This window comes from Parus major, chromosome 1A (assembly GCF_001522545.3).
Source record: "Parus major isolate Abel chromosome 1A, Parus_major1.1, whole genome shotgun sequence".
NCBI classification, from domain to species: Eukaryota; Metazoa; Chordata; class Aves; order Passeriformes; family Paridae; genus Parus; species Parus major.
In genome coordinates, this window is record NC_031773.1 from 52137079 (window position 1) to 52163138 (window position 26060).

Sequence of the window (26060 nt, forward strand, 5' to 3'; positions counted from 1 at the left end):
TGCCAAAGGAGAGCTGGAAAATTTTAGGTGGCTGGAATTCCCTTTGGATGCAGAGGTGGATTCTGAGCTGAGGTAAATCAGCACAGGTCTAATGTAAGCATTGCTGTGTTCATGCACAGCAGCTGAGAATCTGGCTGGATAGCCTTAATTCCCATAACTTTTCCTTAAACAGTTGCATATCCATCATTTTCCACTCTGAGTTTAACTCCTTTTCAGCTGTGTGACAAATGTGCTTTTCTTGTTGACCTACAGATGAGTCATGAGGCTTAGCTAATAATTAAAGTAAAGAATCATGAACTATTAAGATAATATTCTGTTAGGTTCTTCCATCTTTCAAATTCTGTCATAACTGAGGTACACCTTTTGCTCTGTCTTATCATTAATAATATTTTAAAAATAATTATCACAATGAACTGTGTGAGACAGCCTGGGTTCAGCTGCAGCATTTCCTGGGTCACTTTGTGGAAGCCACACATCAACAGTGTCAAAACTGTGGGTTCCTGGCTGAGAAGTGAGCAGTGAAAGTATAGCAAAGATAGTTAGGATTTTCTTTACTATCTTTCTGAAGAAAATGGATGTGTAACATGTGAGTTGATACTCCTAACTATTTTCATTTTGTCTGTATTTACTTTAAGTCTTTTTTTTATGCCTAGGACTTTAATTCAAGGAGATAAGAAAGCAGGATTTACTATTTTTTGGGCTGATGATGGTTTGGACACTGGACCAATACTTCTGCAGCGAGAATGTGATGTTGGCCAAAATGATACCGTGGATGACCTATATAACAGGTTTCTCTTCCCAGAAGGAATAAAGGCTATGGTATGTTTAGCTGTGCTAAATACCAGTTTTTTTAAAAGGAGAAGAGGCTGGAAACAAAAGAAATATAGACAAGATATATGCATTTGGAAAGACAGAGGTTGGGATACTCAGCCAAATCCTAGACTTCACTGGAACCGTACAGCTGCACAACAGCTGAGGAAGTGACCTCAGAATATTTGTTGCTGACAGCAGGCAGAGCATATTCTGTTTCCACAGATGTCAAGAAGTTGAATTTGTCTGGCATGTGGCTCTTTCCATAGGTTTCTTAAATGCTTTTACAAGACAAAATCTTTTAAAGGCTCAGAAAAAAAAAAAAAAAGAAAAAATAGGCGTGAGATTTTTAAGACAAAAGGGCAGTATAATGTTATGATGTTTGAAGCTCAGAGTTCTGGTGGATTGACTTTGGGTTTTCTATGCTTGCCATTTTTATTTATTTTTTTTTTTTAGTGAATAAAAGAAAATGCACAAAAAATACTCAGCATTACTCCTTATAGATATTTTTTTTCTCCCTCCATTTAAATGCAGAAAAATAACTTTTTGCAGAGAGAAAAATGCAAAAGTTGAATGCAATCATACTGAGCCACATTTTTGTTCTGGGGAATTCATACAGCTCTAAGTTTGGTGACTAGGTACTCCCATGAAATTTTGGAGGCTATTTCTTTTGCCAGAGAAGCTCAAGGAAACACACATGTTTAATCAGGGCAGCACTGGTCCCTTAAAGTTTGGAAAGACTAGGTTTAGAAAAACCCAAACCTATTCACCTTGTAGCAGAAAGTCTTTTGCTGTTATTCCTAAGCATGACTGAGGAAAAAATGGTGAACCAAGCTAACATTAAATCTTTTACTTTTTCACATAGGTAGAAGCTGTACATCTAATTGCTGATGGTAAGGCCCCTCGTATACCTCAGCCTAAAGAAGGGGCAACATATGAAGGGATCCAGAAAAAGGAAAATGCAGAGGTAGTGTGAAGTAACACTGTTTTTTTGGCATAGCAGTAGAAAAGCTATTAACTCAGATGACAGTAACAGCAATATGAAGTTCATATTAATTTTAACAGAGTTGTTTCCACTTTTTCCTGGGATACCTATTAGGATGCATGTAATGGAGCCCCAAGTAAAGCTCCATTTTTCTTTCAGCAGTTAAATGTATTTAGAAACTTGGTGTCCTATTCAGGATCATGTACAGGCAGCTAAGAGGCAGCTGCAATTTCACTGGATTCTTAAAAAGCCACCAGGCTTGTAGATACAACACTGAATCAGGATCACTCTCTTTGTTTTCCAATAGGCCATATGAAATTCTCTACCAGAAGTACATTTGATTTTAGGAAAAGGGAGATTTGGCACCTTTCCTTCTAGTGCCAAAAAATAACACAGGCCATATAAACAACACATACAAAAATAATTGTATTTCCATATGAGAATTATTTTATCTAAGCACCCTTACTGCATTAGATGATCTTGTTTGGGAAAATGTGGTGGTGCATCCTGGCATGTCTTGATTTCCTAGATCTCCTGGGACCAACCTGCAGCAGCTTTGCACAATTGGATTCGAGGGCATGATAAAGTGCCTGGAGCATGGACAACAATAAATGGACAGGTATGCTCTAAAAACCAGAAGAATATTCTTCTCTATACACTCTTTTTTACTTTTTTATTGTAAAATTAGAGATGTCTGTATACAGGTGAATACAAATGGCTGTTACATTGGGGTAGCTCTAATTTGATAACTGTATGTTTTATGTGTATCTAGAACAGGCACCTAAAGAAATACACAGTATTTCTGTGCACAGTACATAATAGCTTTTTAATCACAGTGTCATTTAATTTGAAGAAGGACAAGTACAATACCTGAAAACAAACAAACAAAAAAAAAGAGACATGGTACAAAGGTACCAAGAGTAGAACCAAACTGTGCCAGTCATTTTGGGAAGCAGGTGTCCATTACAGTATAATACAGCCTATGTACAGTGGCCAACATCACAGTATTGACAGCAAAAGGAAACACTGAGCTGCTGAAATAACAGAAGGTTTCATTTTAAGGACATTTGGGCCTAGGTAGTTTGCAGAAATAAATCTATGAAATTTTATAGAGTGAGTGGTCCCTCACTCTGGGCATGCACTGACAAAAGCTGCTCCCTTTTCCTGCACTGGTTGCAGCATGCACCCTGTTACAGCTCAGATGCTTTGCACGTTTTGGCAATTTGCAAAGTTTTCCATGTTCTGAGTTACAAAGATCTAGAAATGTTGTAACATGTTTTCCATGTGTAGGTAATTATCTTTTATTTCTATTATATGAGAAGTTCAAAACAGTATCATAAATTGTTAACATTTAGAACCTGTGCACTTTTAATTACATTTTAGGTGGTTACTTTTTATGGATCATCATTACTTGATGCTTCAGTGCCTGCTGGACAAGAGCTGACAATAAAAGGTGCTTCAAGACCAGGCCTTGTGACAAAGAATGGCCTTGTTGTTTTTGGAAATGATGGGAAGATGGTAAGCTCTCAGTCTGGCAAACATAAGCATAGTTTTAGCAAGAAGGGCAAGTAGCGTGGAACTGTCAAACTAGAGAAATCCAGGTGCTAATGACTGACAGCTAATTCACTTGGAGTTTATCAATCTTCTACTATCCTGTAGAAAAGATATTCATGTTTTGCTTTTCACTCAATCCATAATCATTATATGGAGTAAAATATATTCTTACTAGGAGAGAATCCAAAAGACAGGTACGAGTGGCCTGTGCTAAATTGCCTGCATCAATATCAGCTTTCCTGTAAGTCATTTATTTCATTATTTCAATCACTGTATTAATGCCTAAAAACTCTTCACCCAAGGATGTACTACCTCCCAAACAATTTAAAACCATATCCTCTCATTTTTCAGGTACTAGTAAGAAATCTGCAGTTTGAGGATGGAAAAATGATCCCTGCATCTAAATACTTCTCTGCTGATGAAACAGCTGCCCTGGAACTTACAGAAGAGGAGAAAAAGATTGCAGAAGATATCAGAGTAATTCACTAAATTGCTATAGGGGGATATTATTTAGACAAAAGCATTAAATACATATTTTTGGCAAGGCATATCTTTTGTTTAGTCATGCAAATAATTTTTTGATAAAATGTACTCAAAGTATATGGGGGTGAAGGTTTAGTTATTTATATTAATTCCGGTGGAATTGGGAATTCGTTTGTGTATTTGTCTCACTTTACAAAGTTTCCTTTCAGATACAAGTGTTACAAAAACAGTCAGTGCAGGATCAGTAATGGGAAATATCTACAATTCATGAAGGTGGCAATGAGGAGGAACAATCAGAGCTTCACTTCATAGAAGTGAGGTTTTCAACATTGGCAGACTCGGACAGTTCTTGGAATCCTTATTTCTCTGTGGTGTTAATCACTAGGATGTGCTCAGAATGGGCATGTTGCACAAGCTCCAGGGAGTCTCAGAACAGCCTTCTGAAAGCAAAAGGCAGCAGTGTTCCCACTGCACCTGTGTGCACTGTCTCTTCTGCCACAACCACACGCAAGGGGTTGGCTTCCAGAGGGATGGGAACAGCTGGAGCAGAAAACTCTCAGAGCCAGAGAGAAATTTTTCTGCCCTCTCCTGAAATCTGTCTCTCTGTAGTGTCAGTGGCTTAGCTGAAAGCCATGTTTGTCATTAAAGTTTTGTGCCAGAGCAAATGAATCATAGAAGTCTTGCCTTGTGCTAGCTCTGCTGCAGGGTTATTAACTTTTGGCACAGGTCATGCTGCTTCATGTACTAATATTTTAAACTGCTGCTTCAAGATTACTTTGAACCTGCTTGCCACCAATCTAATTCATAGCCTGGAGCTATTGAATGACTGAGAAAATTATGAAAAATAAGTATAAACTCATCAGTTGGTGACACTGCCTGCTAACTCTGAAACTCAGTTACAAGTAATTGAAATATTACATTACCGGTTATTTAACTGTTTATTTCTACATCTCATGCATGCAGCTTAAACTACTTCTCAGCTTTGGCCAGGTGCCTGAAATGCCATCAATCCATTCATAAACTGCCCCAGGCCATCATTGCCTATACTGATGACACATTCCATCATGCAATGGGAACTTATTATTTGGAGGATAAAAAAAAATCTTTAAAAAATGGGTCTAAAAATTTTTAGCATTGCACCATTCAGGTTTCTTGCCTGAGTAAAATTACCATGGACAAAATACTATATTTTGATCATCTAATTATGAAACTGAAAAATTTCTTGTCTGATATCATGTCTCTAGGCTGTTTTAGACCTTCATAAAATAACTTCATGTTTTAGAAACCTTTGAAATAAGTTATGTTGTAGGCACAGATACCATAGAAAATACAATTTGATAAATACTTTCTGCTATTATTCATTATTTCCTCTGTTATTGTTATGTATTATTAGGCTATTTGGAAGGGCATTTTAAGCAATGTTGCTGTGATTGAGGATTCCACAGACTTCTTCAAATCTGGAGCATCCTCTATGCACGTTGTCAGGTGAGAACATTCAAAATAACAAACTTGTAAAGCCAAAGTTAATGAAAAAAAAATTGTCATGGTGCCTTTAAATCAGCAGTGTTAAAAAATAATCCCTCTGTGTTTTCCAATATTCTTCCTATTCCCTTTCTTGCCTGCACAGTTAAAACATGTACAGTTCTCCTCACAAAGTTATGAGATATTGATGTAATCCTGCTCTTTCTACTGAAGGAAAATTCCCCTTAACCTCAGGAACATCATCCCCAGGGGAGATTGGTGATGCCCAAACCTGTCTGCATGCCTCCACAGGTATCTCCAGACCAGGGGACTGACTGGGAACATGAGCAAAGAACTCCCCCAGAGGGAAAGAGAAACCTTTCACAGAAAGAATTGAGCCCATGCTTAAAGATGCACTGAGTTTATCATGACTTGGGTTTGCCTTCTTTTTGCAACACAGACCACGTTATAAAACCAGCATTTTCCAAACAAACTGATTATTGTGCTGATTGCTTACCAATCTCAATGTCCTCCATATATTGATTGGAGTAGTCCCAAATACTACTTTCCAATGGCATATCAATATCTTCTTGTAATTGTTTTTCAAAAGTTTACCTAGGAGTATTCCAGAAGTGACATTTTCTTTTTCATAACAACGACAATTAAATCAACAGATTTCAGGAAAATGGATAACTTCTATGCCCTTCTCTGAGAAACACAAACAGACACACACATATTTACATGCATACAAACTGAGGCCCAGTTTTGATCCCTCTTGACCTTCTTATGATTCAGTTATCTGGAGAATTCTTTCATTTTTAATTCAAGTTATTCCTTCTTCCAAACCTTTAGAATGCTAGAAGAGATCAAACAGAAGCATAGTGGACTTCAGCTACAGAATGAAGACGTGTATATGGCCACTAAGTTTGCAGACTTTATTCAGATGGCTGTCAGAAAACTCAGAGGAGAAGACAAAGAGGAAGAGTTAGTCATTGATTATGTAAGACCTTTTATTTTGCACTTCCTGCTTAGTCTTTCTTGGGTTTTAGAGGCAGACAATGCATTCAATTATACTGCTTGATGCAGTAGGAAAGCAAAGAACTACTTGGTTATACCAACTTCTGTATATTTCCATTACATTTTACTTCTAACAGCCACATATACAGGCTAAAATGTGTCTGGACATTGGCTGCAGATATCAAATGCTTGTTCAGGTACATTAAACTATTAATTATTATATATTTAAGATAACTTGTTGTTTGTTTCACCCAGGTTTCAAAAAATATGAACAACATGACTGTGAATATGCCATACCAATGTTTCATAAATGGGAAATTTATAAATTCTGATGATGGAAAAACATATGACACTATAAATCCAGCAGATGGATCAGTAAGTAATTTCTAAATGTGATTGATACCAGTTTTTTTCATTGGTTTTGCCTACTAAAAAATCTCAAACATTACTCAAATATTGCTGATTTTTCAACAATATACGAAATTGGACATTCCCTAGAAATAATTTTAATTTTCAATTTACTTCACATTTTGTGTATTCTACAATTTTTTCCATTTGAGTCAAGCTGCAAAGCAAAAATAACCTACTTCCACTTCAATTATTATATCACTTTTCACACCCAGCTGAATATTTTACCCTGATTTCATTCTTGTTTAGCTTTGCAAACAGAAACTGCTGAAGTTTATTTGCTAAAGAAGTGTTTCTTTTAGGATATTTGGTATATTTTCTGTCAGTAATTAATTTCACTTTTTTTTTACTTCCTTATAAATCTGATACCTTAGGGTCATTTGACATTAAAACATCCCTTTAAATTCCCAGTACAAAAAATAACTTTTCAATAAGAAAATGCATACTGTTGCACTTCAGCCCTGAACTACCCAATATTGGTTGAGCAACTCATAAGTGTGAATTATAAATAAGAGAAGTGATTTTGATGTCCATGTAGTTGCCATTTAATTAAAAATAAAATAAAATAAAATAAAATAAAAGAAAACAACAACAACAACAATAATAATAATTATATATATATATATATATATATACACACACATATAATAAAATAAAGTCTGCTGGAATCAATGACACAAATTTCGTTATCATCAGAAGTCAGACTCTGATACTTCTCCTGAAACTCATCATAGAATGGAACAAAAGTAATAACAATTTTGTATGAGGATTTACAATGTATGTGTGATGTAACACAATCATCTTAAAATACTGTGTGTTTGTGGTGGTTTAAGATAACAGAATCTCCATTTCTTAAGAATGGAACAAGTTAATGGAACTTGTTTTAGCATGTTTAGATATTAGATTGTGATACCACATATAAAGACTTAGAGCTCCCATAATATCACATTGGTTTCACATCAGAAAGAGAGTGTCAGATCCAGTGGGACAATGCACCTTGCTTTGAAGAAGAAGAAAGCTTGAGGCATCTGAGTCCCTGCAGTGTCCTCCAAATTCTGCCACCTCAGTTGTAATCTGAACTTCTTACAGCCTGGTTCACCCACAACAATCGCCACAGATGAGGATATTAAGCATCTGTTTATACCCATTCTTGAAGTTTGGGAGGAAGGAGTAACTCTGCATCGCAATGGTTCTTCTTGAGCTAACACAATGCTACCTTTGCACAGGTAATAGCCAGTGTTTCTTCTGCCTCACTGGCTGATGTTGACAAGGCAGTGGCAGCAGCAAAGGAGGCATTTGAGGATGGTGAATGGGGAAGGATGAATGCAAGGGAAAGAGGGCGACTCATGTACAGGTATGTACAAGACAGCTTGCATTTGTTTCATTTTCTCAAATCTTGTTCTGTTTTGCTGAAGAATTGTTGTAAATGTTTCCTGAATGCGATGGATGCTCCTAATCCCACAGTCAGAGGATCCAGACTAGTCAACTTTTCACCCCCATTCACAATTGATTTACTTCAGTGTACCAGCCTCAGGTCTTAGCTGGCAAACTTTCTTGTGGTCTCTCACTGCCACCATTCTTTCATTATTATTTATGAATGAAAGCAAAGAATTTGAGGAAAATATATTTTAAATACTTGATGTCTTAATTTAAACTATATGAGTTTTGTTACAAGGATTGAGAATTCCCTTGTAAACCCCCATCCTTCCATATAAATGAGGCTAAGCTTTAAAAACAGTCTCCCTGAGTTAGGTAGGCAGAGATTTGACCTTGCTAAGCCTGCCTACATGTGCACAGGCAGAGATTTGACCTTGCTAAGCCTGCCTACATGTGCACTCTGTACAGTAAACATACAGCTACAGTATGCCACTAATAGTGAAGTAGACTGTAACTGATGCTCGATTTTCCCAGGATCACAGGCCAGCATCTGGCTAAAGACCCACTGTGGAGATGTGTTATGGTCTGCAGTGGATAAATTGTGCAGAAATTCTCTAAGCTGATTCCAACATTTACACTTTCACCTCTTTTTTGTATCTGTCTCACTGTATCTAGTTAATGCCTGGTTCTTATTTTTGCCTGTGTTGCTATTGGTTCAGAAGATAAGCAGAATTTTGTTGAATTAATGGTATTTTAATGCTGAGGTTTGATTATTGAAGGGGAAGGGGTATCTTAGAAAGATGATAATACTGATTAGATAGTGTGAGCATGATACTGGAGGCAGCTAATAAAACCTCAGTTATTAGAGATCCTCCATATGCAATATGATACTTCGCATAAGCACAGGAAGAACACTGTTTTGCAAACTTCAGGTGACTAGAAGCATCAGAGCTTCCCTACACAGAGAGCCTCTTGTGTGGGCTATATTAAAACCTTTTGTTGCTTTTTCAGGTCTAAACATGCAAATTAAGGAGCAGACATGAGTAAAGAAACTACTTTTTCAGGTTGCTACTCCCGAAAAAAATGCCACATTTTAGAAGACAATGCAGGAATCTTAGCAAAAAAGAATGAAAGCAAAGCCAAAAATTCTGCTTATCTTATAAAGTGTGTGACCAGGCCATGAAAAAAGGCCTGCAGGACTCTTACACAGTTAGTAGTCTTCACAAGAGAATATGGGCAAGTCAGAACTGAACATTAAATACACCTGGTCACTTAAGTTTTTTGTAAGTGTGTACATATTCAAAGCATGCATAAACTTGTGTTTAATTTGTATCAGGAATGTAAAGTGCTTCAGAGACAGAGTTAACTCTGCCCTAAAGAGAAAATTTTAAGGTGTGAAAACTCCTGCTCTGTTTTACACTTGGAAGATTTGCAATAGCTATATTGTGTGTATGGAAAATACAGTTCCCCTACACCACGTGGGTAATCCCTGGATTAAAAGGTTTGCTTAGGGAACTCATTCTCTAGGATAAAACACCAGAGTGTTTATATTGCAAACCATTCCTTGTGGATAAAAGCCTCTCTACATCACCTAAATTGAAATCAGGCCCCTTCTTCTCTGGCCTCTGTTCAAACTGAAGATTTTGAGTGCTGAGCCAGAGTGCCATTAAAGCTCTGCTGCTTTGTCTCAAGGAACCATTAATAAAAGATATTAAGCACACTTTAAATGGAATCTTCTCCTTTGTCCCTGACATGCCCAAATCCATTCTCTTGCACAACACTGCCAATGCCCTGACCTGTAGCTGGGTCTCCAAGATACACTTAAAGGTATTAAAGAACATTTTCCCACATCTCTGCAAATGCTTTAAATGGCCAGAATTTACATAGTGGAAAAATTTCACAGGTTTCACGCCCAGTTTTGAATACTTCTTTACAGGATCTCAAATGTACTTTTTAAGCTCTTAAAATCACATGGGAGCATTGATTCTGTGTACCAAATCACAGAAGGAAGCTGAAGAAAAGCATTAATGCATGTGAGACAATGCGAAGGACTGAATGTGAAAATTCATTGATGCAAACAGACTTGAACAAGGGAACACTAAACTAACAGTAGTGCCTCATAAGTACAAGTATCAATCTGTGCAGATGTATTTTAGAGACACTTTGACAATTGTTATTAACTTACTTACAATCTTACTTACACCTCTTGTGAGTCTGCACAGTTCATGTCTTCATTAAGTCTCTGATACAGCCAGTGTGAAGACATTTGCAGAATAATGGGAAATTGTTCATGTTAGGGAGCAGTGGCTCTACCTCCAAACTGAGTGGGAATGCTATTTTGATTATGCTTCTTTGCCACACTTAATATAATTTTAGGCTGTCAATGGTTACATGTCATTTCCCTTTGATGTGGATTTTTAACCTTTTTATTAAAGACTTGCAGACCTGATGGAAGAACACCAAGAAGAGTTAGCAACAATAGAGTCTATTGACTCAGGAGCTGTCTACACTTTAGCTCTGAAGACTCATATTGGAATGTCTGTGCAAACATTCAGATACTTTGCTGGATGGTGTGACAAAATTCAGGCAAGTGAATATGTAAAAAAAACAATCAATGGCAGTGCTTCTCCACACTTTCCTGTTGTTATCCTTCTTAAACAGTTCCAAAAAGGAAAAAGTAACTGAGGAATCAAAAACTAAATCAAAATTAGAATTTTAACTAGAATGGGTCTCCCTGTCAATACAAAAGGATAGTCCACCTCCAGCTGGAGAATAAGGATTTAGAATGTGGTTCTAAAAATAAATAACTAAGCTAATAAATAGCTAAGAAATCAGCTGAGGTGACACAGTGGATATATTTGCTTGGTCACCTCTTGATTATTCATGGGACAGAATGTCAGAATGTCACTGTGCTCATCATGCAGGTAAGTGCAGAGGCTCGTGCTTTGCTACAGTCTGACCAAGGCTGGTGAGTTTGCTTGATGGCCACACATTAAAGAGCAATTCCTCCAGTATCTTTAAGACCAATGAAGAATATAATCCAGCTTTTTTTTGTTCATCAGACCTTCACTTTATGTTCTCCCATACTTTTTTTTATCCATGCTGTTATTTCATCCAGCTGACAATCAGGACTTGATTACAATATCCACAGTAGAGAATCATACATTAGAAGCATCTGTGCCTCTTTCCCTCACGCAAAAATGCTTGTGGTTTTGAAGCCTATTCTGTAGCTTTCTGAAACATACTTACATGGCAAATATATTTGTAATAAAAATTATAAATCAGGATGAAGATTTTTCTCTCCTCTGTCTTTTAGGGCGCTACAATTCCAATTAACCAGGCCCGGCCAAACCATAATCTAACATTCACCAAGAAAGAGCCAATTGGGTGAGTATCGCTTTTTCTTCTTAGTGACAACCTTGACATGCAGAAAAGCCATTGAAAAGCTGACATCAAATATGTAATCTTTCCCTGTTTTTCCTTACTTGAAGTGTCTGTGCAATTATTATCCCCTGGAATTACCCACTGATGATGCTTGCATGGAAGAGCGCAGCATGCTTGGCTGCAGGCAACACCCTCGTACTCAAACCAGCTCAGGTGAGAACAAGAAGAAATATGCAGCTGGCCCAGATACCCCTGTTCAGGCAAAACAATTTAGGCAATATAGCAGATCTCACCCCTGGGCTGATCTGTCAAAGATTGACTGTGTCATATATTTGAAAGAGCTTTTGCAATAATACAAACTGCTGTGGTGGTACAAAGTATTGATTGACTCCAATTCTGCTCCGGTGCTAATCTCATTTTCAAGAATTAATTATTTTCACAAGAAGCCATTACTTCTAATTTGCCAATACTGTAAGAAGGTGAATATTGTATCAAAACTATAATGTATTGAATGTAAAAGGTATCATCATGCTATTTTGATTAAAATAGGAGACCTAATCTAAATGTTTCTACCTAGGTCACACCTCTGACTTCCTTGAAGTTTGCAGAACTCTCAGCTAAAGCTGGATTTCCCAAGGGTGTTATAAATATTCTTCCTGGTTCAGGTAGGTAAAAACTTCAACTCATCATTTTTCTAGGAGAGGTCTTGCTAAAACTGGTGAACTTCTTCACCTTTGTGAAGATCTATTACATAGGTATGTTCATAGGTACTAGGCTTGCATATTTTCATGCAGTTATTCCACATGTTTGTGGAAGAGAGTTGGAAAAATCTGGCTTTAGTTAGTTGTAGGAGCTGTCAGCCCACACCCTTCACAAGTTCCCACAATTTTCACAAACATTCTGGAAAAGAATGTATTGAAGAGAATCATGTTTCACTTGATTATAAAGCTTCATTTTTTTCTCCTAATTTTATCAGGTATGATTGTGAGACCTAGAGCAAGCTGGTAAAATGCATATTCATAGTCCACACTGTGTTTGTTGCCTGATGTCACGATTTTCCTCCTTCCCCTAAAGGAAGAAAGTGACAATGTAATTATATGGGGCAGGCTTGGTTATAAACTAGATTATTCCACCTACAGTGGAACATTCAGAAGCTCTTTAGTCCAGACAGAAGAATTTGGAGACACTAATGGGCTCCAAATTTTTTGTAATCATAAGAATAAAGCTGCAAATACAAATAAGGATGTGATACTATATTTGATTTGTGGTGTAGGCTCCTTCTGTGTTACAATGCTGCTGCTGGAGTAGTAAAGATTGTCTTACAATTACACTGCTTTCCTCACCCTGATAGGTGGCTTAGTGGGACAGCACCTCTCTGAACATCCAGATGTTCGCAAAGTTGGATTCACTGGCTCAACACCAACTGGTAAACAGATCATGAAGAGGTACTCTTAACAAAAGATTCATATATAAACCCTGCTTACTCTGGTTCTGAAGTGTCTTGCTAGATATATTGTGCACATAGCAGTAATGAAAAAACATAATTACATATGGTCATTTACCACTATGTAGAATTCTACAAAGTCACTACTGGACAACAGAGGTTTATACATTTTCACTAGTTATGATTCAAAGGAAATAATGGAAAAATAAATTAAAAATTTGGTTTATATGACTATTTTGGATTTAAATGACTATAGTTATTTTTTACAGTGCAGCTGCTAACCTGAAGAAAGTTTCTCTTGAACTTGGTGGCAAATCACCCTTGATCATATTCAGTGACTGTGAACTTGACAGAGCTGTAAAAATGGTAATGCTACTTTGAAGTAAAATTTATTCAAAGTCTTTGTGGTACATCTTCACAATATTGCAATATTCGTCTTGACTTGCCAAAAAAAAAACCCAGGGATCCTTTGCATGAAAATTTCTTTATGCCAGCAAAATTTAACTGTTCATTCTGTCCCAAAAAGACAGTATACAAGAAATATACATTAGAAATTACAACAAAACAAAAAATAGAACTCCCTATTACAACTATATAGTTGTTAGTTCATAAATCAATCAATCAATCAATTACCAATTATAAATCATAATAATTAATTTTCCCTACCAGCCATATTGTGTTCAAAGTTCATAAATAAGATGTTGCACTGATGATATCCTTTCACATAAAGCATTAAACTGATGGGGTCACAAACACTGTATGCAACCTAAGGGAACAGAATGGGAGACTGAATAAAATGCCTATAAATATTAATGCTTTTTTCCTGATCAGGGTATGGGAGCAGTCTATTTCAACAAAGGAGAAAACTGCATTGCAGCTGGCAGGCTGTTTGTGGAAGAATCAATTCATGATGAGTTTGTTAGAAAAGTGGTAAGATATTCAAAGACTAAATATGTTTTACTGTGGCAGAAGAATCCACTAGTTTTATAGACACTTGTGTTTCTTGTTTTCAGTTGCTTAATTTCTCATTATTGCATATGATAGTGCTGCTTCTCAGGATCCTCTTATAGGGTTAAAAGGAAGCACTGAAGGAAGATAATTGCACCAATAATGCATAGATAAGTGACAGTTAAATAGTTATTATACCTTCAGTGATGGTTCATATTTGACTAGGTAAATAAGATTACAAATAATTACTGAACTCAGGTCAATGTGATTGAAGAAGGCTTCTGTAAAGTTAAAGGAATATGGGAAGCATAGCTAGAATAATAGAAAAGTCACTTAAAGGTCATTAAAAATCTAACAGTCACCATTCTGTGCTACTGGAGAATTCATTTATTTTGCTTAAGAACAGGAAATCACCGTCTTAAGTAATTTACCATTGGTAAAAAATTATATTTTACGTGTCTATCTTAATAGCAGAAGAGAATATACACATGAAGAAAGCATCAAAAACTTCTAGAAGTAATTAGACATTATGGAACCAAAAAAAAAAAAACAAGCCTCATTTTTAAAAGGGAGAAGGATTATATCTAAGAATGCAGTAATTTCTTAGATGCAATCTTCATAGCACCAAATAAATGCAGCATTCCAAATTTCTAGTCACTTTAACAATATTGCTGTGTTATGTAACTTCATTTTAATTGGGTAACCCATAGGTTGAAGAAATTAAAAAGATGAAAATTGGTGACCCACTTGACAGATCTACAGATCATGGTCCGCAAAATCACAAGGCACATTTGGAAAAGCTGCTGCAATACTGTGAAACTGGAGTAAAAGAAGGAGCCACGCTGGTGTATGGAGGAAGACAAGTACATAGACCAGGTAAAATACTTTCCAGAGGTATTTACAACTTTTACAGTTTGTGCAAGAGCTGTGATGATTGTCTCAGCTGTATTTTGTGGAGTTGCTGTATCATGGGAACAGTACACAGTACCAGGTAAGCCCACAGAGCTTTCAAGTCTAATATTATGAGAGACTGTGCAAATGAAGTACGAGATCTTTATTCAGATCTTACAATCTATCTTCTTGTTGGGTAGCAAGAGAAACAGTGGCCTCTGTGACTTGCTGTAACCTTGTCTTCCTGCTGTCAGAGTACAGGGTCTTGCCCCAAGGAGTCACCTGGGCTGTGGCACGCAGACCTTCCAGCCTGGCAGGAAACAGCATGTTGCCTCTGATCAATGCAGGCCATTCTTTTACCCTTTTGCCAGCCATTTCTCTTGAAGTGCATGCATTTCCATTCATATGTCATTCATATCTATTTTCTATTTCAAGCTGCAAGTTATTTATGACCTCAAAGTACGGGACAGAAATAGCCTGGACAATGGCAAATCCTTAAGCACTTTTACCATGCTCAAATGCTGCTCTATCCTCTCTCTAGGTTTCTTCATGGAACCCACTGTGTTCACAGATGTTGAAGACCATATGTATATTGCCCAGGAAGAATCCTTTGGTCCTGTGATGGTCATCTCTAAATTTAAAAATGGGTATGTGCTCCTCTGGTTGCCACTAGAAACTATTTTCCCATTTTCACCCTAAGTGAAGAAGTGACAGCAGACACAGTATTTTGTTAAATCTGAATACCTAGCAGTATGCAGTGAAATGTGTTAGTGAAGTTTGTGTGGGAATTGCAACAACTTGATCAAATTACGAATTGTGTATTTTTCCCAGTGGAATTACTTATTTTTCCTGTTACAGAAGTCTGCACTGTTGTGTACTGTGTAACACTGGCACATTACTGTTGCAAATGAAAATTCCTCTGTATATTTAGTAAACTGTCATTTCTAATATCTTTCATTCCAGATCATAAGAATTATTTAACATACAGATGAGATTAAAACCCTGCATAGAAATTTCACATAATTATTTCCACCAGGTTTTATCTTCTGCAGTTTGATAACAAAGTTAAGAACCAGCCATGTAAATTACCCTTCACATCCATAAATTCTATAGTCTTAAGGGACTATATTGAATCTTTTTAAAGTTTTAAACTACTATTGATTTTTGAAGCTGTATGGAAATGAGATGCAGATAGAAAATAGCACTCTGGAAATGGCCTGAAATTTGTGTCTTGATAGCTGTTTAAATTCCAGCTTTTATTCTGCTGTAATTTGTAAAGCTGGACAAAATTTTAGCAAACTGATTCAGCATCTGCTGCCATGCTGTCCTTTACAGGCATATTTGTATTGCTCTAATTCCCAAATTGTACAGTAGCAACATTTCCCATGGCATCTCTCAGTGTAGATATTAACCTTTGAAATGTGAGGTTATGAGCTTCTCAAGCTGGAAACAAGGGTGTGAGTTTCTGTGGATCTGCCAGATTGACACACAAATTTGTCCTTAATAAGGCATCCTTAAAAACTCTCACTCGAGAAGACAGGCCATGTGAAAAGTTGCTTCAATGACAATGAAGGTGGCAGGTTGCTGACACTTGTTTAATTTATCTAGCTGTAAAAGTTAAATAATTTCTTTCCCCCACAGGGATGTCGATGGAGTATTGCGACGGGCAAATGCCACAGAATATGGCTTAGCTTCAGGAGTTTTCACAAAAGACATAAACAAAGCTCTCTACATCAGTGAAAAACTAGAAGCTGGGACAGTTTTTATTAACACGTACAACAAAACTGATGTGGCAGCACCATTTGGTGGATTTAAGCTGTCTGGCTTTGGGAAAGATTTAGGTAAGTTGTCTCCTTCCCTCATTTCTTGTCTAAGAGTCCTAATCAATCAAAGTACTGTCTAGGTACGGTGTATTTAGTAAAAAATGAGCTATGGGTGCACTTTCCTGCGTCTCCTACATTCCTCCAATTACAGTAATCCAGTTCCTCTCCTTCCCTAAATATTCCCACTTAATTCCTCCCATTCAGCTTTTCCTGTACATTTGTGAGTAACACAGAATATCCTTCTCCAACTGCTCTGAAAGCAGACAAATAAAATACAGCTTGTCCAGAGCTCTGTACAGGCTACAAAAGGCTGTCAAGTAAAAATGGTATTGGCCAAAATATTCTTTCCCTCAGAGAGAACGCTAATTTAGGTTTCTTCTCTAAGTAAGAGCATGGGAAACTTTTTTATATCTTAAAATGTCACCAAAATTTGCCAACAGCCACAGAGAAAAATGCATAACAAAATATTTTCTTTTCAAAACAATTTTTTAGAAAAGTGAAGTCACTCTGTCCAAAAAGCTTCACAAGTTTGGACAGATCATGTCATGGCAGAGAAAAAAAGGAAAACCAAATTTTATTCACACAACAGATTTTTTCCTTTTGGAAACTGCAAAGACATTTTCTGAAACCAAAATGAGTGATGGTGTCAAGGAAAAAAAGATTACTTATTTTCACACAGCTTCTCTACCTATGACCTTTAATAGAAGAGAAGCAAAGCTCATAAATTCAACTATGGGCCCCCAGTGGCCATCTAAGGAGTACTGCTGCTTGGGGAGCTGCTTATTAAATTCCAGTTCCTTTTTCTTACACATCTGTTGGGTCTGGCCTCTTGTCAAACCAGTTCTGTAAATCACAGTGGGAAGGTAATTAGTCTTCATTGTTCCTTAAGGACTCAAATATTGGCTAGAGTGTTTCAAATTTTTTCTTAATAATAGTTATGTTCTGACAAAATTAATTTAATTGCTGTTTAACAGTTCAATATTGTGCTTGTACAGGTGAAGAAGCTCTTCATGAATATCTCAGAACCAAAGCCATCACTGTGGAATATTAAAGTAGCAGCTTCACTTGAGAAATAGACTTTCAGCAGAGTTTGAATCTTGATGACTACATGAAGCACTTAATACCACACCTAGGATATGCTGTCTGCAGTGCTACAACCAAAAAGAACAAAACAAAATACTCATTCTATGGATAAGTTTCTATAAATTGGGTCTAAATTTTAGTCTGATAGACAATGGCTTTTGGAAATCACCCTGAAGTTATTTAAATTATGTAGCAGCAACAGTTAGTAGCACAATTTCCCCCTAACCCCACTCCCCCTCCCCAAGAATACAGTTCAGTTTCTTTTTGTTAAATAGAACTGAAGAGTAAGTTCTCACATACCTGCTTCATATTTCTGTTACATGTTTACATTATCATTTTAAATCCTTAATTATTAGTCTTCTAAAGCTGAACTAAAATATACTGATGATGCCATTTTTGCTATAAACCAGTTCAGGTTTTACGGTAGCAATTAAACACTCTGCTCTGGTGACTTTTCAGCAGTACAGAAAACCTTTGTGCCATAAGAAGTAAATCAATGCAAGGAAGTGCACTTACTATGATCTTTGTATAGTAATACAGAGTTCAATATTGGTGTTAAACTATGCATATCAAGCTAAAGTTACTGAAAATATTTTCTACCTTTTTGTTGATACAGAATGTGTGATCTGCCTGCAATTTGAAAGGTGGTTACATTAATGGATTAAAATCACTTTTTGTGTCTGTGCACATGGACTAATCACTGTTTCATACTGCATGATTATTACTTTGTATTTCACTTTTGGGTTCTTTTTAAATCTGTGGGAAAATCCTTTGTAAAATGACCAAGGTCAGATGTTGGCTTTCAAACTTTTTTCAGGTTGGAAGAAATTTTCTACAGACTGAGATCTTATTTAACTAAGCCTGTTAAGTAAGACTCCTTGCTCTTAGAATGCAAAAACACCCAAAGCTTTGACTATCTGTGGGCTGCTATTAAAGGTAGCAGTCTGATTCTTTGATTCCCATCCTTCCACTTCACTAAAATATTCCATGGTTTAATCAGTAAATCATGTCTCCATCCTACATTTAGGCCACATTGTAAAAGAAAGACCAGAATCCTTGTTATTTCTTACCACAAATACTACAGAAACAGGTATTAAAACTAGAACTTTATGCACAGGATTCAAAATAAATTCTAAAAATAACTGCGGGTTTCAAGTCATGACATGAAGTTTAATATTTGAGCAAATACAGTATAGAAAATTTTACTTTAATGGTGTAGAAAATACAAAGTTCCTTTAAGAAACAATGATACCCAGGAGCATGACAGATACTTCTGAAATGCAAACTGATTTATGAAGTAAATGTAATGGCCCATACCATTGTATTTGATCAATCTGAGGTAAGTATGAATGGGACACACTTACATTGATTCTGGTTTCACAATTGTGTCAAGCCTACTTAAATACAGGCCAGCTGAAAATTCACCTTTACATCCTTCTGTCAGTGACAGCTGTTAACAGAGATTATAAACATGGAAGGGAAATTGGGGGATGAAAAGGCTAGCTTAAAGCTATCATAACACCCGAGAGGCAGCCTTGATGCTTTGAGTATGGAGGGTGTTTGCACCACAGCCACACACATTTCCCACATGGGCCTGTAACCTTCCTGTGCTGGTGTGGAGCTCGGTGCAGGCACAAAGGGTAAGTAACCCTTTGCTGAACTCTCTGGTCATGGCTGTCCTTACCCAGGCTCAGCCACAGCTCCGGTGTTCAGCAGTCACCACCATGAATGCAATGTAGGCATACCTCTGAGCTATTAAAGATCATGTTTAATATTGAAGAGAGTCCATAAACTCTTCACAGGACATGGAATATAAAAACAAAGCTTTCTTCCTAGTTAACTCTTTCTTGCCCTTGAAGAAAAACCTATCTTCCTATAAAAAAAGGTCTTTCTTCAACAAAGCAATAGAACAATAATTTTTAACTTTCAAGTGCCCCTTACTCAAGCTGTTTTCTTGGTGTAATCTACTATGAAGTGCATTTCCCTGTTATTGATGAATCAAATCACACTTAATTCTTCTGAAATCCAGCTTTCCCCAGTCATGAGTGGATCCTGAAATCTCCACCATGTAAACTATAGCATTTCACAGGATCCTGAGAGATGCCACATTGGGAAACAAAGTGGTTTTCAGGGCCAGCTCTTCAAAGTGAGAAAACATGATTTGGTTGGTTTGGGGTTTTTTTAAGTAAAATAAAATAGATTTACTCATTTGCTTTGCTGTCCAAAATTTCTATTTTGCCCTTTTCTCCTTTTTGTTTAGGAAACTTAATGTTGTCTACTGTCACTTCATCAGTTACAGAGTCATCTTCATCAGATTCTGAGTCATCTTCTGAAGTCAGCAACTCTTCATCTGTATCAGAATCACTCAGCTCAACTACAGCCACATTCTGGAAAAAAAAAAAGAAAAATATCTTGATTAACACATTATATATATTACATATATATATATATATATATGTATACACACACACACTACAGCACTTCTATCACTGGAGTAAAACATAAGGCAAATATATTAAACAGCCTACTACCATAAGAAAACCACTATCACAATAAAAAAGACTTTTGGGTTTTTCTAGGATTATGATGAATATCACAAAGTCTCCTTAATATTTAAATTGAAGTTTATATTGGCCTATAGCAAATCTAAGGCCATATTTATACAATTATCACAGAAAGAACTGAGTCAACAACTGAACTCAGATTGTCTAAATCAGGCATTTAAAGTGATGAGCAGTAGGGATCAAAACCACTTTTTAATTAAAAATTCAAATGAAATAATTTACTGCATAAGGTGTTGACAAATACACAAACATGTAGGTGTGCATATATATTAAAAAATAATTCAGATTTTATAATGTAATAGTATTCAGGGCATTACAAGTACTCTAAAACTGAAAGCAGTTTAAACCACCAAGGTATTTTTGAAGGGATCTCATATACTATATATTTATTTATTTATAAGGTATTTTTTAAAAATAAATAATAAATATTATTTATTTTTCATATATCCATATACAGAGCCCTAATTTCTGCTTAGCCAGAAGGCATTTGGCTGGGTCATGCACATATATCACCTTCATAATAAAGTTTTCTTATATAAGCATGTGGCTGCAGCACTTCAGTTAAAACCAGAAAAAAAAATATATGTGACTGTAAATAAATAGACAAATATCAGTAACAAAGGATCACAACAACACTAACAACTTTTCTAAACCCAAGATTTAGTAATTCCTAAAAATATGAACAGAGCAGAGCTGAAAGCCAGTTATTACTCTTACACTAAGCTTTCTCTTATGTCTTATTAGGCCTTATATTATTCAGTTTCTAAACCAAATCACCTAGGAGACATTTAAAATACAATTTGTGACTTCTGATACAGAGCTGTCATTTCAAAAGCATGTCTTATTCTGTTCTTAAACTACTTCATCCCCAGTGATTAAATTCTGCAAGTATGAAAACCAAGGCGTAAATTTCAACCAAATAAGCAAGTTCTTATATCTATGTTTTGAATTAGCAGATCAAAGACTATGGTAAAGACTTCACAGAAAATGGTAAAGACTTCACTTTATCTATAATATTACTCATTCTAAGATCAGAGAGTTATTTTAATTCCATCTAGATTTATATTATAATAAAAAAAATACATATTTACCATTTCTATCACTTTTTCTGTTTCACTGTCTAGATGTTCAATATCAAACTGATGAGCAGGTGCTGTTACCATTTTTCTTTTGAGCTCATCATTTGCCTGAGCCATCTGTGGTAAAAAGCTCTGTACTCGGTTCAAAACTGAAAAGAAACAAATATCACATATATTATATATATACCCATAGATAAAGAGATGCTCATTAGTGTTCACACCTCAGAAATGAGCCTTTAAACAGATACTGTTTCAACTCTGATTTCCAGCTGTCTACAATAATTAAGTATAGACTGAAGGTCTCAAAGAAGATGGAAAAATTAGTTGTAGCAGATGTCATGATAGACTAATGAAAGGTCAATATAATTAACAAAAGAAACTCTGAAATTAAGATGGTGGGAGAGAGATGGAAGCTCCAGGTTGAAGTATCAAGCACTTATGCTCTACAGCCCAGTGGGACTTTACAGGAATTTTAAGGTAATCAATGGAATTAGGAGAATCACACTCATATCCTTTCCATGGAGGAAGACAATATTTCCACCTCCAGAATTTCTTCAAATAAACTGCCCCACACATGCAGATGAGAAAAACTCTGGTTTCTTTCTTTAAGAAGAGGTACTATTCCAGGTGAGCTCCACAGAAGTCTAACAGTAACAATCTACCTTTGAAATACTGTCATCTTTGTCAACTTATATCCAACAAAGAATTTGATGTAACAATCTTTTTAAAGTTCAACTCAATCACAAAACAAAAAATGAAATAATTTGACAGGAGTCCTTTTTAAATTAAATGCTTTCATACAACTAATATATCACACAGAGAAGTTAATTCTAAAAAGAGATAAGAGGCCCAGGCAACAACTCCATACTAGGAAAGAACAATCTGTCCCTAACACTTAGAGCTGTAACTCCTAACATTGCAAAATGTAATTTTGCAGCAGCAGCATTTACCTGACTCACCAGTGGGACATGAACTGTAATGGGAGGAGGACCTTCCACCTGTAGAAACTGAACACAAAAGCTTCTCCCCCTACCTTTTCAAGGAAAGCACTGAAGCAAAAGTTGTGTCACAAATGTTACCTACTACTCCACACGGTTCCAGAGACAAGCTCCTCATTACTTACCATCACTCCTTGGCACCTTAACCGTCTGTAAAGTTGTGGCCTTCTTTCTGCTACACTTGGAATTAATCAGCAAAATGTCTTCCAGGCCTGCAAACAAACAAACGAGTATTGAAGTGCTTAACCTGTCAAGTTCTCCGTAATTGTCATCTGCTTTTGCTGCTCTTGGGAGAAATACTGAGCTGCAGGGGTCAGGGGTCTCACCCTGCAGGTCAGTATTCACACACTCCTCAAGTTTAAGCTAAAGTTCCTTAAGCTGTTTTTGAGCCAGAGATTGATTAAGCGAGAGTCATAACGCACAGAAAAACCTCTAATACCTCACAGCAAGGCATGGTGAGGTGGGAGCCGAGGCGTGCCACTCGCACTGATTTAAATCCCGGTGCCAATGACCTCCGCTAACAGTGGGCAGCAGCAGCACCATAAAACCCAAACCGTGTCGGCCAATTCCGCACCAATTATCCTCATTAATCCTTATGACCAACGCCGCCATCCGCCTGGTATCGTTAATTAAAGCGAAGCGTTCTGTCTTTTTCACTCTTTTCTTTGGTCTCATAAAAACGTCGTTACGACTGCCCATAGTTAAACGTGGATTTCCCCGCTTACTTACTCCGCATTACCCCTCCCCGGGAAAGCAGCTCTTCAATACAGGCACAACCTGTATCGATGCGACCACGAGTGGGTCACCAGCAGCCCGGCGGCCCGACGAGCACCTCCTTCGGGCTGCCTGGCCGAGCCGAGCCGGCTGCAGGCCGTGCCGGACTCACCTGGCCGGTGCCGGACTCACTCACCTGGCCGGTGCCGCACGTCCAGCAGCTCCCGGGAAGCCGCGGGCCCCGCCGCGCCGCCGGGCCCCGCCATGCGCCAGCCCTCACGGTAGTGGAGCGGGCCGCGCGCTCGGCGGCTGCGCGCCCCCTGCCGGGCGGGAGGACCGCGGGCACTGCCGCCCGCTCCCGTGTGGGCCAGCGGGGCCGGAGCGCCGCGGGGATCGTCATGGATCGGTTCGGACCTTCCGAAACACAACAAAGGCAAACGCACGGAGGCCAGCCGTGTTGTCCTGCTCATCTGCTCACCCTGGTGAGGCACATCTGGAGTGCTCTGTCCAGTTCTGCGCTCCTCAGGACGAGAGGGACATGGAGGTCCCGGAGCAGGTCCAGCGGAGGCAACAACCATCAAGGAACTGAAACATCTCTGTAAGAGGAAAGGCTGAGGGAGTTGGAGGCCTGTTTAGCTCCGAGAAGAGATGACTGAGAGGAGATCTCGTCAATGTACGTAAGTTTGTAAAGAGAGGGTGACAAGAGGATAGAGCCAGGCTCTTCGTGGTGGTGCCAAGCAACAGGACAAGAGGCAGAAAATGATGCACAGGAAAGTTCCACCTGAAGCTGAGGAAGAACTTCTTTACTGTGCAGTTGACCACACACTGGAACAGGTTGTGGAATCTCCTATACTGGAGATATTCAAGAACTGTTTGGACATAATTCTGTGCAAAGTGCTCAAAGACAACCCTGCTTAAGCAGGGAGGTTGAGCCAGACGATCCATTATTGTCCCTTCCAACCTGACTGATTCTGTGATTTGGCACAAAAAGTCCATCCCATCACCATGAAGTGCCATGAGCATGTGGAACCAAGCCACCAGCAGGTAACATCACCCAAACACCTGTCAGTAGCTGCTTGTCTCTCAAAACTCCCCCATTTTCATTTTTGGAATTTAGAAAATGAACCTAAAATTAAATATCAGAGCCTGAGGGAGTTTTACTCATCCTTTGGAAAAGAAACTTACACAACCACCAAGTTCAGCAGACACTGGCCAACCTGTTATTCAGGATTTGCTCTGCAGTTTCTGTCCTTATCTGTCCCTATGTGTTCTGCAGTTTCTGTCCTTTCACATTTAGACAATGTGAAAGCTGCAAAAAGAAAACTGAATTGTTCATAAGAAATAAAATGGGAAGTCCAAGATGAAAATGAGAAAAAATTGTAATCAGGTAAGTGGTGTTTATAGGCCCTCATTGCAAAGGACACAGGAAAAAACCCAACCACACAACCACCCAGATCCCAGCATCTTGGAACTAGCATGAATAAGAAGCAAACCTCTGCAAGGCCCCAAGCAAGAGACCACCCTGCTCTTTTCCTGACAGACTGTCCCAAACAAGTGCCTCTGCCACTTCCACAGCTCACCCACAGTGCCAGGTGCATTCCACTGAATTTGCAACCTGGTTTGTACCTTTCTCCCTAAATGTGCTCCAGAATTTCCATTTCTCAGAAAAATCCCATTGCTAGCTTTAATGACTAAAAAATATTGAGGGCTGAGATTTTTGCCTTGGGCCTCAAAAGTGAGTCTTTCTGAATTTGTACCCAACCCAAAATAATAGTGTGTGAACCTCAAACAGTATATTTCATCCATGGGTATTATATGATTTCCATGGAGGGTGGGGCATAATGCTGTCAAGGAATCTGTAGTAGGGAGTTATGAAGTGATTGCCCAAGATAACCAGACAAGCAATTAGAAAAGCCAGGAACAGTACCCTCAGGTGCTATTCCCAAACCTCAGGTTTACAGTCTCACCTGTTGGCAACAATGGCAGATGTAATCTTTATCTGATTTGTAGGTTAGCCCAGCTAAGTATCCATGCTGTGTAACATCTGAGCACACACAACCATAGGGTTGCTTACTAGGGTAGGCACGCTACAATATCTGCAGCCCAAATCCCCAATAAATAGAGGATTGAGACCGCTGAATTATTACCTCTGAGGTTTGGGCTGCTTCATTTAAGGTGGTAGTGATGTGAGTGTTCAAGCTGATTCTGTATGTTTCATTCTCATAGCACAGAATGTTTTGGCCCCAGTCCTGCAAATACATTTCCCTGTGCTTAAGTTTCTGCTGTTCCACATATCCCCACTGCAGCTAGCTCCAGTTTATGGCAGACACTTGATGACTTGCCTGTGCTGTCTTTTTTTTCTCTCTGTAGACAGGAAAAGGTTGTAGGCTTGGCTGCTGTCACCATCATTAAATCTTCTCTTTTCATCTTCTTTCTTCCCTCTCACCTTCCAGCTAAGGCATCCTCACCAAAGTACCAAGCAACAATTGAGGAATAATATTAATACTGTTAATAAATGCACAGATTTAGCCTGCTTGACTATTTTTATAAAGTGGTGACATTAAGTGTTTTGCAAAATAGGAGTCCAGCAAGGCCTTGGTTCCATACTTAGGGGCAGCTGATGTCGAGGGAGGTACTCGCAGACTTAAACGCTCTTTTCAGGGTGTAAAGTCTAGTTCGGCAAGAACAAGAATATTCCAACTGATCCAAGTGCTTAAAAAAAAAGGGCACTCCTGAAAAAGCTGCTTTTAGCCAACTGGCAGTAAAGTGCGACAATGTCCTGGTAGCTGGCAGCCAGCAGTCAGTACAAAACGGCGACTCCTGTGCTACATCGCCAGGAAAGCTTTTGCGAGTGGAAGCAATGGCACGGGCACCGCCGGCGCTGCTCGGGGAGCGCCCTGGACCCCATTCCCCGGCTGCGGGGCACCAGCCAGGCGCCTGCGGGGGCAGCGAGGCGGGGCTGCAGCTTCGCCCCCGCTACGGCCGAGGGCCCGGGAGGGCGCAGCGGGAAGGGGACGCCGGCGGGTCCCGCAGCGCG

At 38.2% G+C, this 26060-nt stretch overlaps 2 protein-coding genes across 3 annotated transcripts in view; one reads left to right on the top strand and one right to left on the bottom strand.

Moving 5' to 3' along the window:
• The window catches only part of ALDH1L2 (aldehyde dehydrogenase 1 family member L2), a 29280-nt gene extending 10925 nt beyond the window's left edge, over positions 1 to 18355 (top strand). The window contains exons 4-23 of the mRNA XM_015629215.2: positions 654 to 819; positions 1676 to 1777; positions 2325 to 2414; positions 3179 to 3313; positions 3701 to 3826; positions 5226 to 5317; positions 6146 to 6293; positions 6566 to 6685; positions 7945 to 8072; positions 10531 to 10681; positions 11412 to 11482; positions 11587 to 11692; positions 12057 to 12144; positions 12831 to 12924; positions 13193 to 13289; positions 13755 to 13853; positions 14582 to 14747; positions 15304 to 15409; positions 16404 to 16603; positions 17581 to 18355. Of these exons, the coding sequence (XP_015484701.1) occupies positions 654 to 819; positions 1676 to 1777; positions 2325 to 2414; positions 3179 to 3313; positions 3701 to 3826; positions 5226 to 5317; positions 6146 to 6293; positions 6566 to 6685; positions 7945 to 8072; positions 10531 to 10681; positions 11412 to 11482; positions 11587 to 11692; positions 12057 to 12144; positions 12831 to 12924; positions 13193 to 13289; positions 13755 to 13853; positions 14582 to 14747; positions 15304 to 15409; positions 16404 to 16603; positions 17581 to 17636 (2341 nt within the window). The 3' untranslated portion in view covers positions 17637 to 18355. The remainder of the gene's footprint in view (positions 1 to 653; positions 820 to 1675; positions 1778 to 2324; positions 2415 to 3178; positions 3314 to 3700; positions 3827 to 5225; positions 5318 to 6145; positions 6294 to 6565; positions 6686 to 7944; positions 8073 to 10530; positions 10682 to 11411; positions 11483 to 11586; positions 11693 to 12056; positions 12145 to 12830; positions 12925 to 13192; positions 13290 to 13754; positions 13854 to 14581; positions 14748 to 15303; positions 15410 to 16403; positions 16604 to 17580) is intronic.
• Positions 18356 to 18761: 406 nt separating this feature from the next.
• C1AH12orf45 (chromosome 1A C12orf45 homolog) lies at positions 18762 to 23316 on the bottom strand. 2 transcript variants are annotated; one of them, XM_015629216.3, is made up of 4 exons: positions 23220 to 23316; positions 22435 to 22521; positions 21324 to 21460; positions 18762 to 20055 (listed from the first exon to the last, which is right to left on the bottom strand). In XM_015629216.3, exons 1-4 carry the CDS (start codon positions 23287 to 23289, stop codon positions 19870 to 19872), a joined length of 480 nt encoding a protein of 159 aa, XP_015484702.1. In that variant the 5' UTR covers positions 23290 to 23316; the 3' UTR covers positions 18762 to 19869. The 2 variants fall into 2 exon arrangements, with proteins under 2 accessions (XP_015484702.1, XP_033370463.1); XM_033514572.1 differs by lacking the exon at positions 23220 to 23316 and adding an exon at positions 23039 to 23061 and having other exon boundaries at positions 18818 to 20055.
• Positions 23317 to 26060: the final 2744 nt, after the last annotated feature.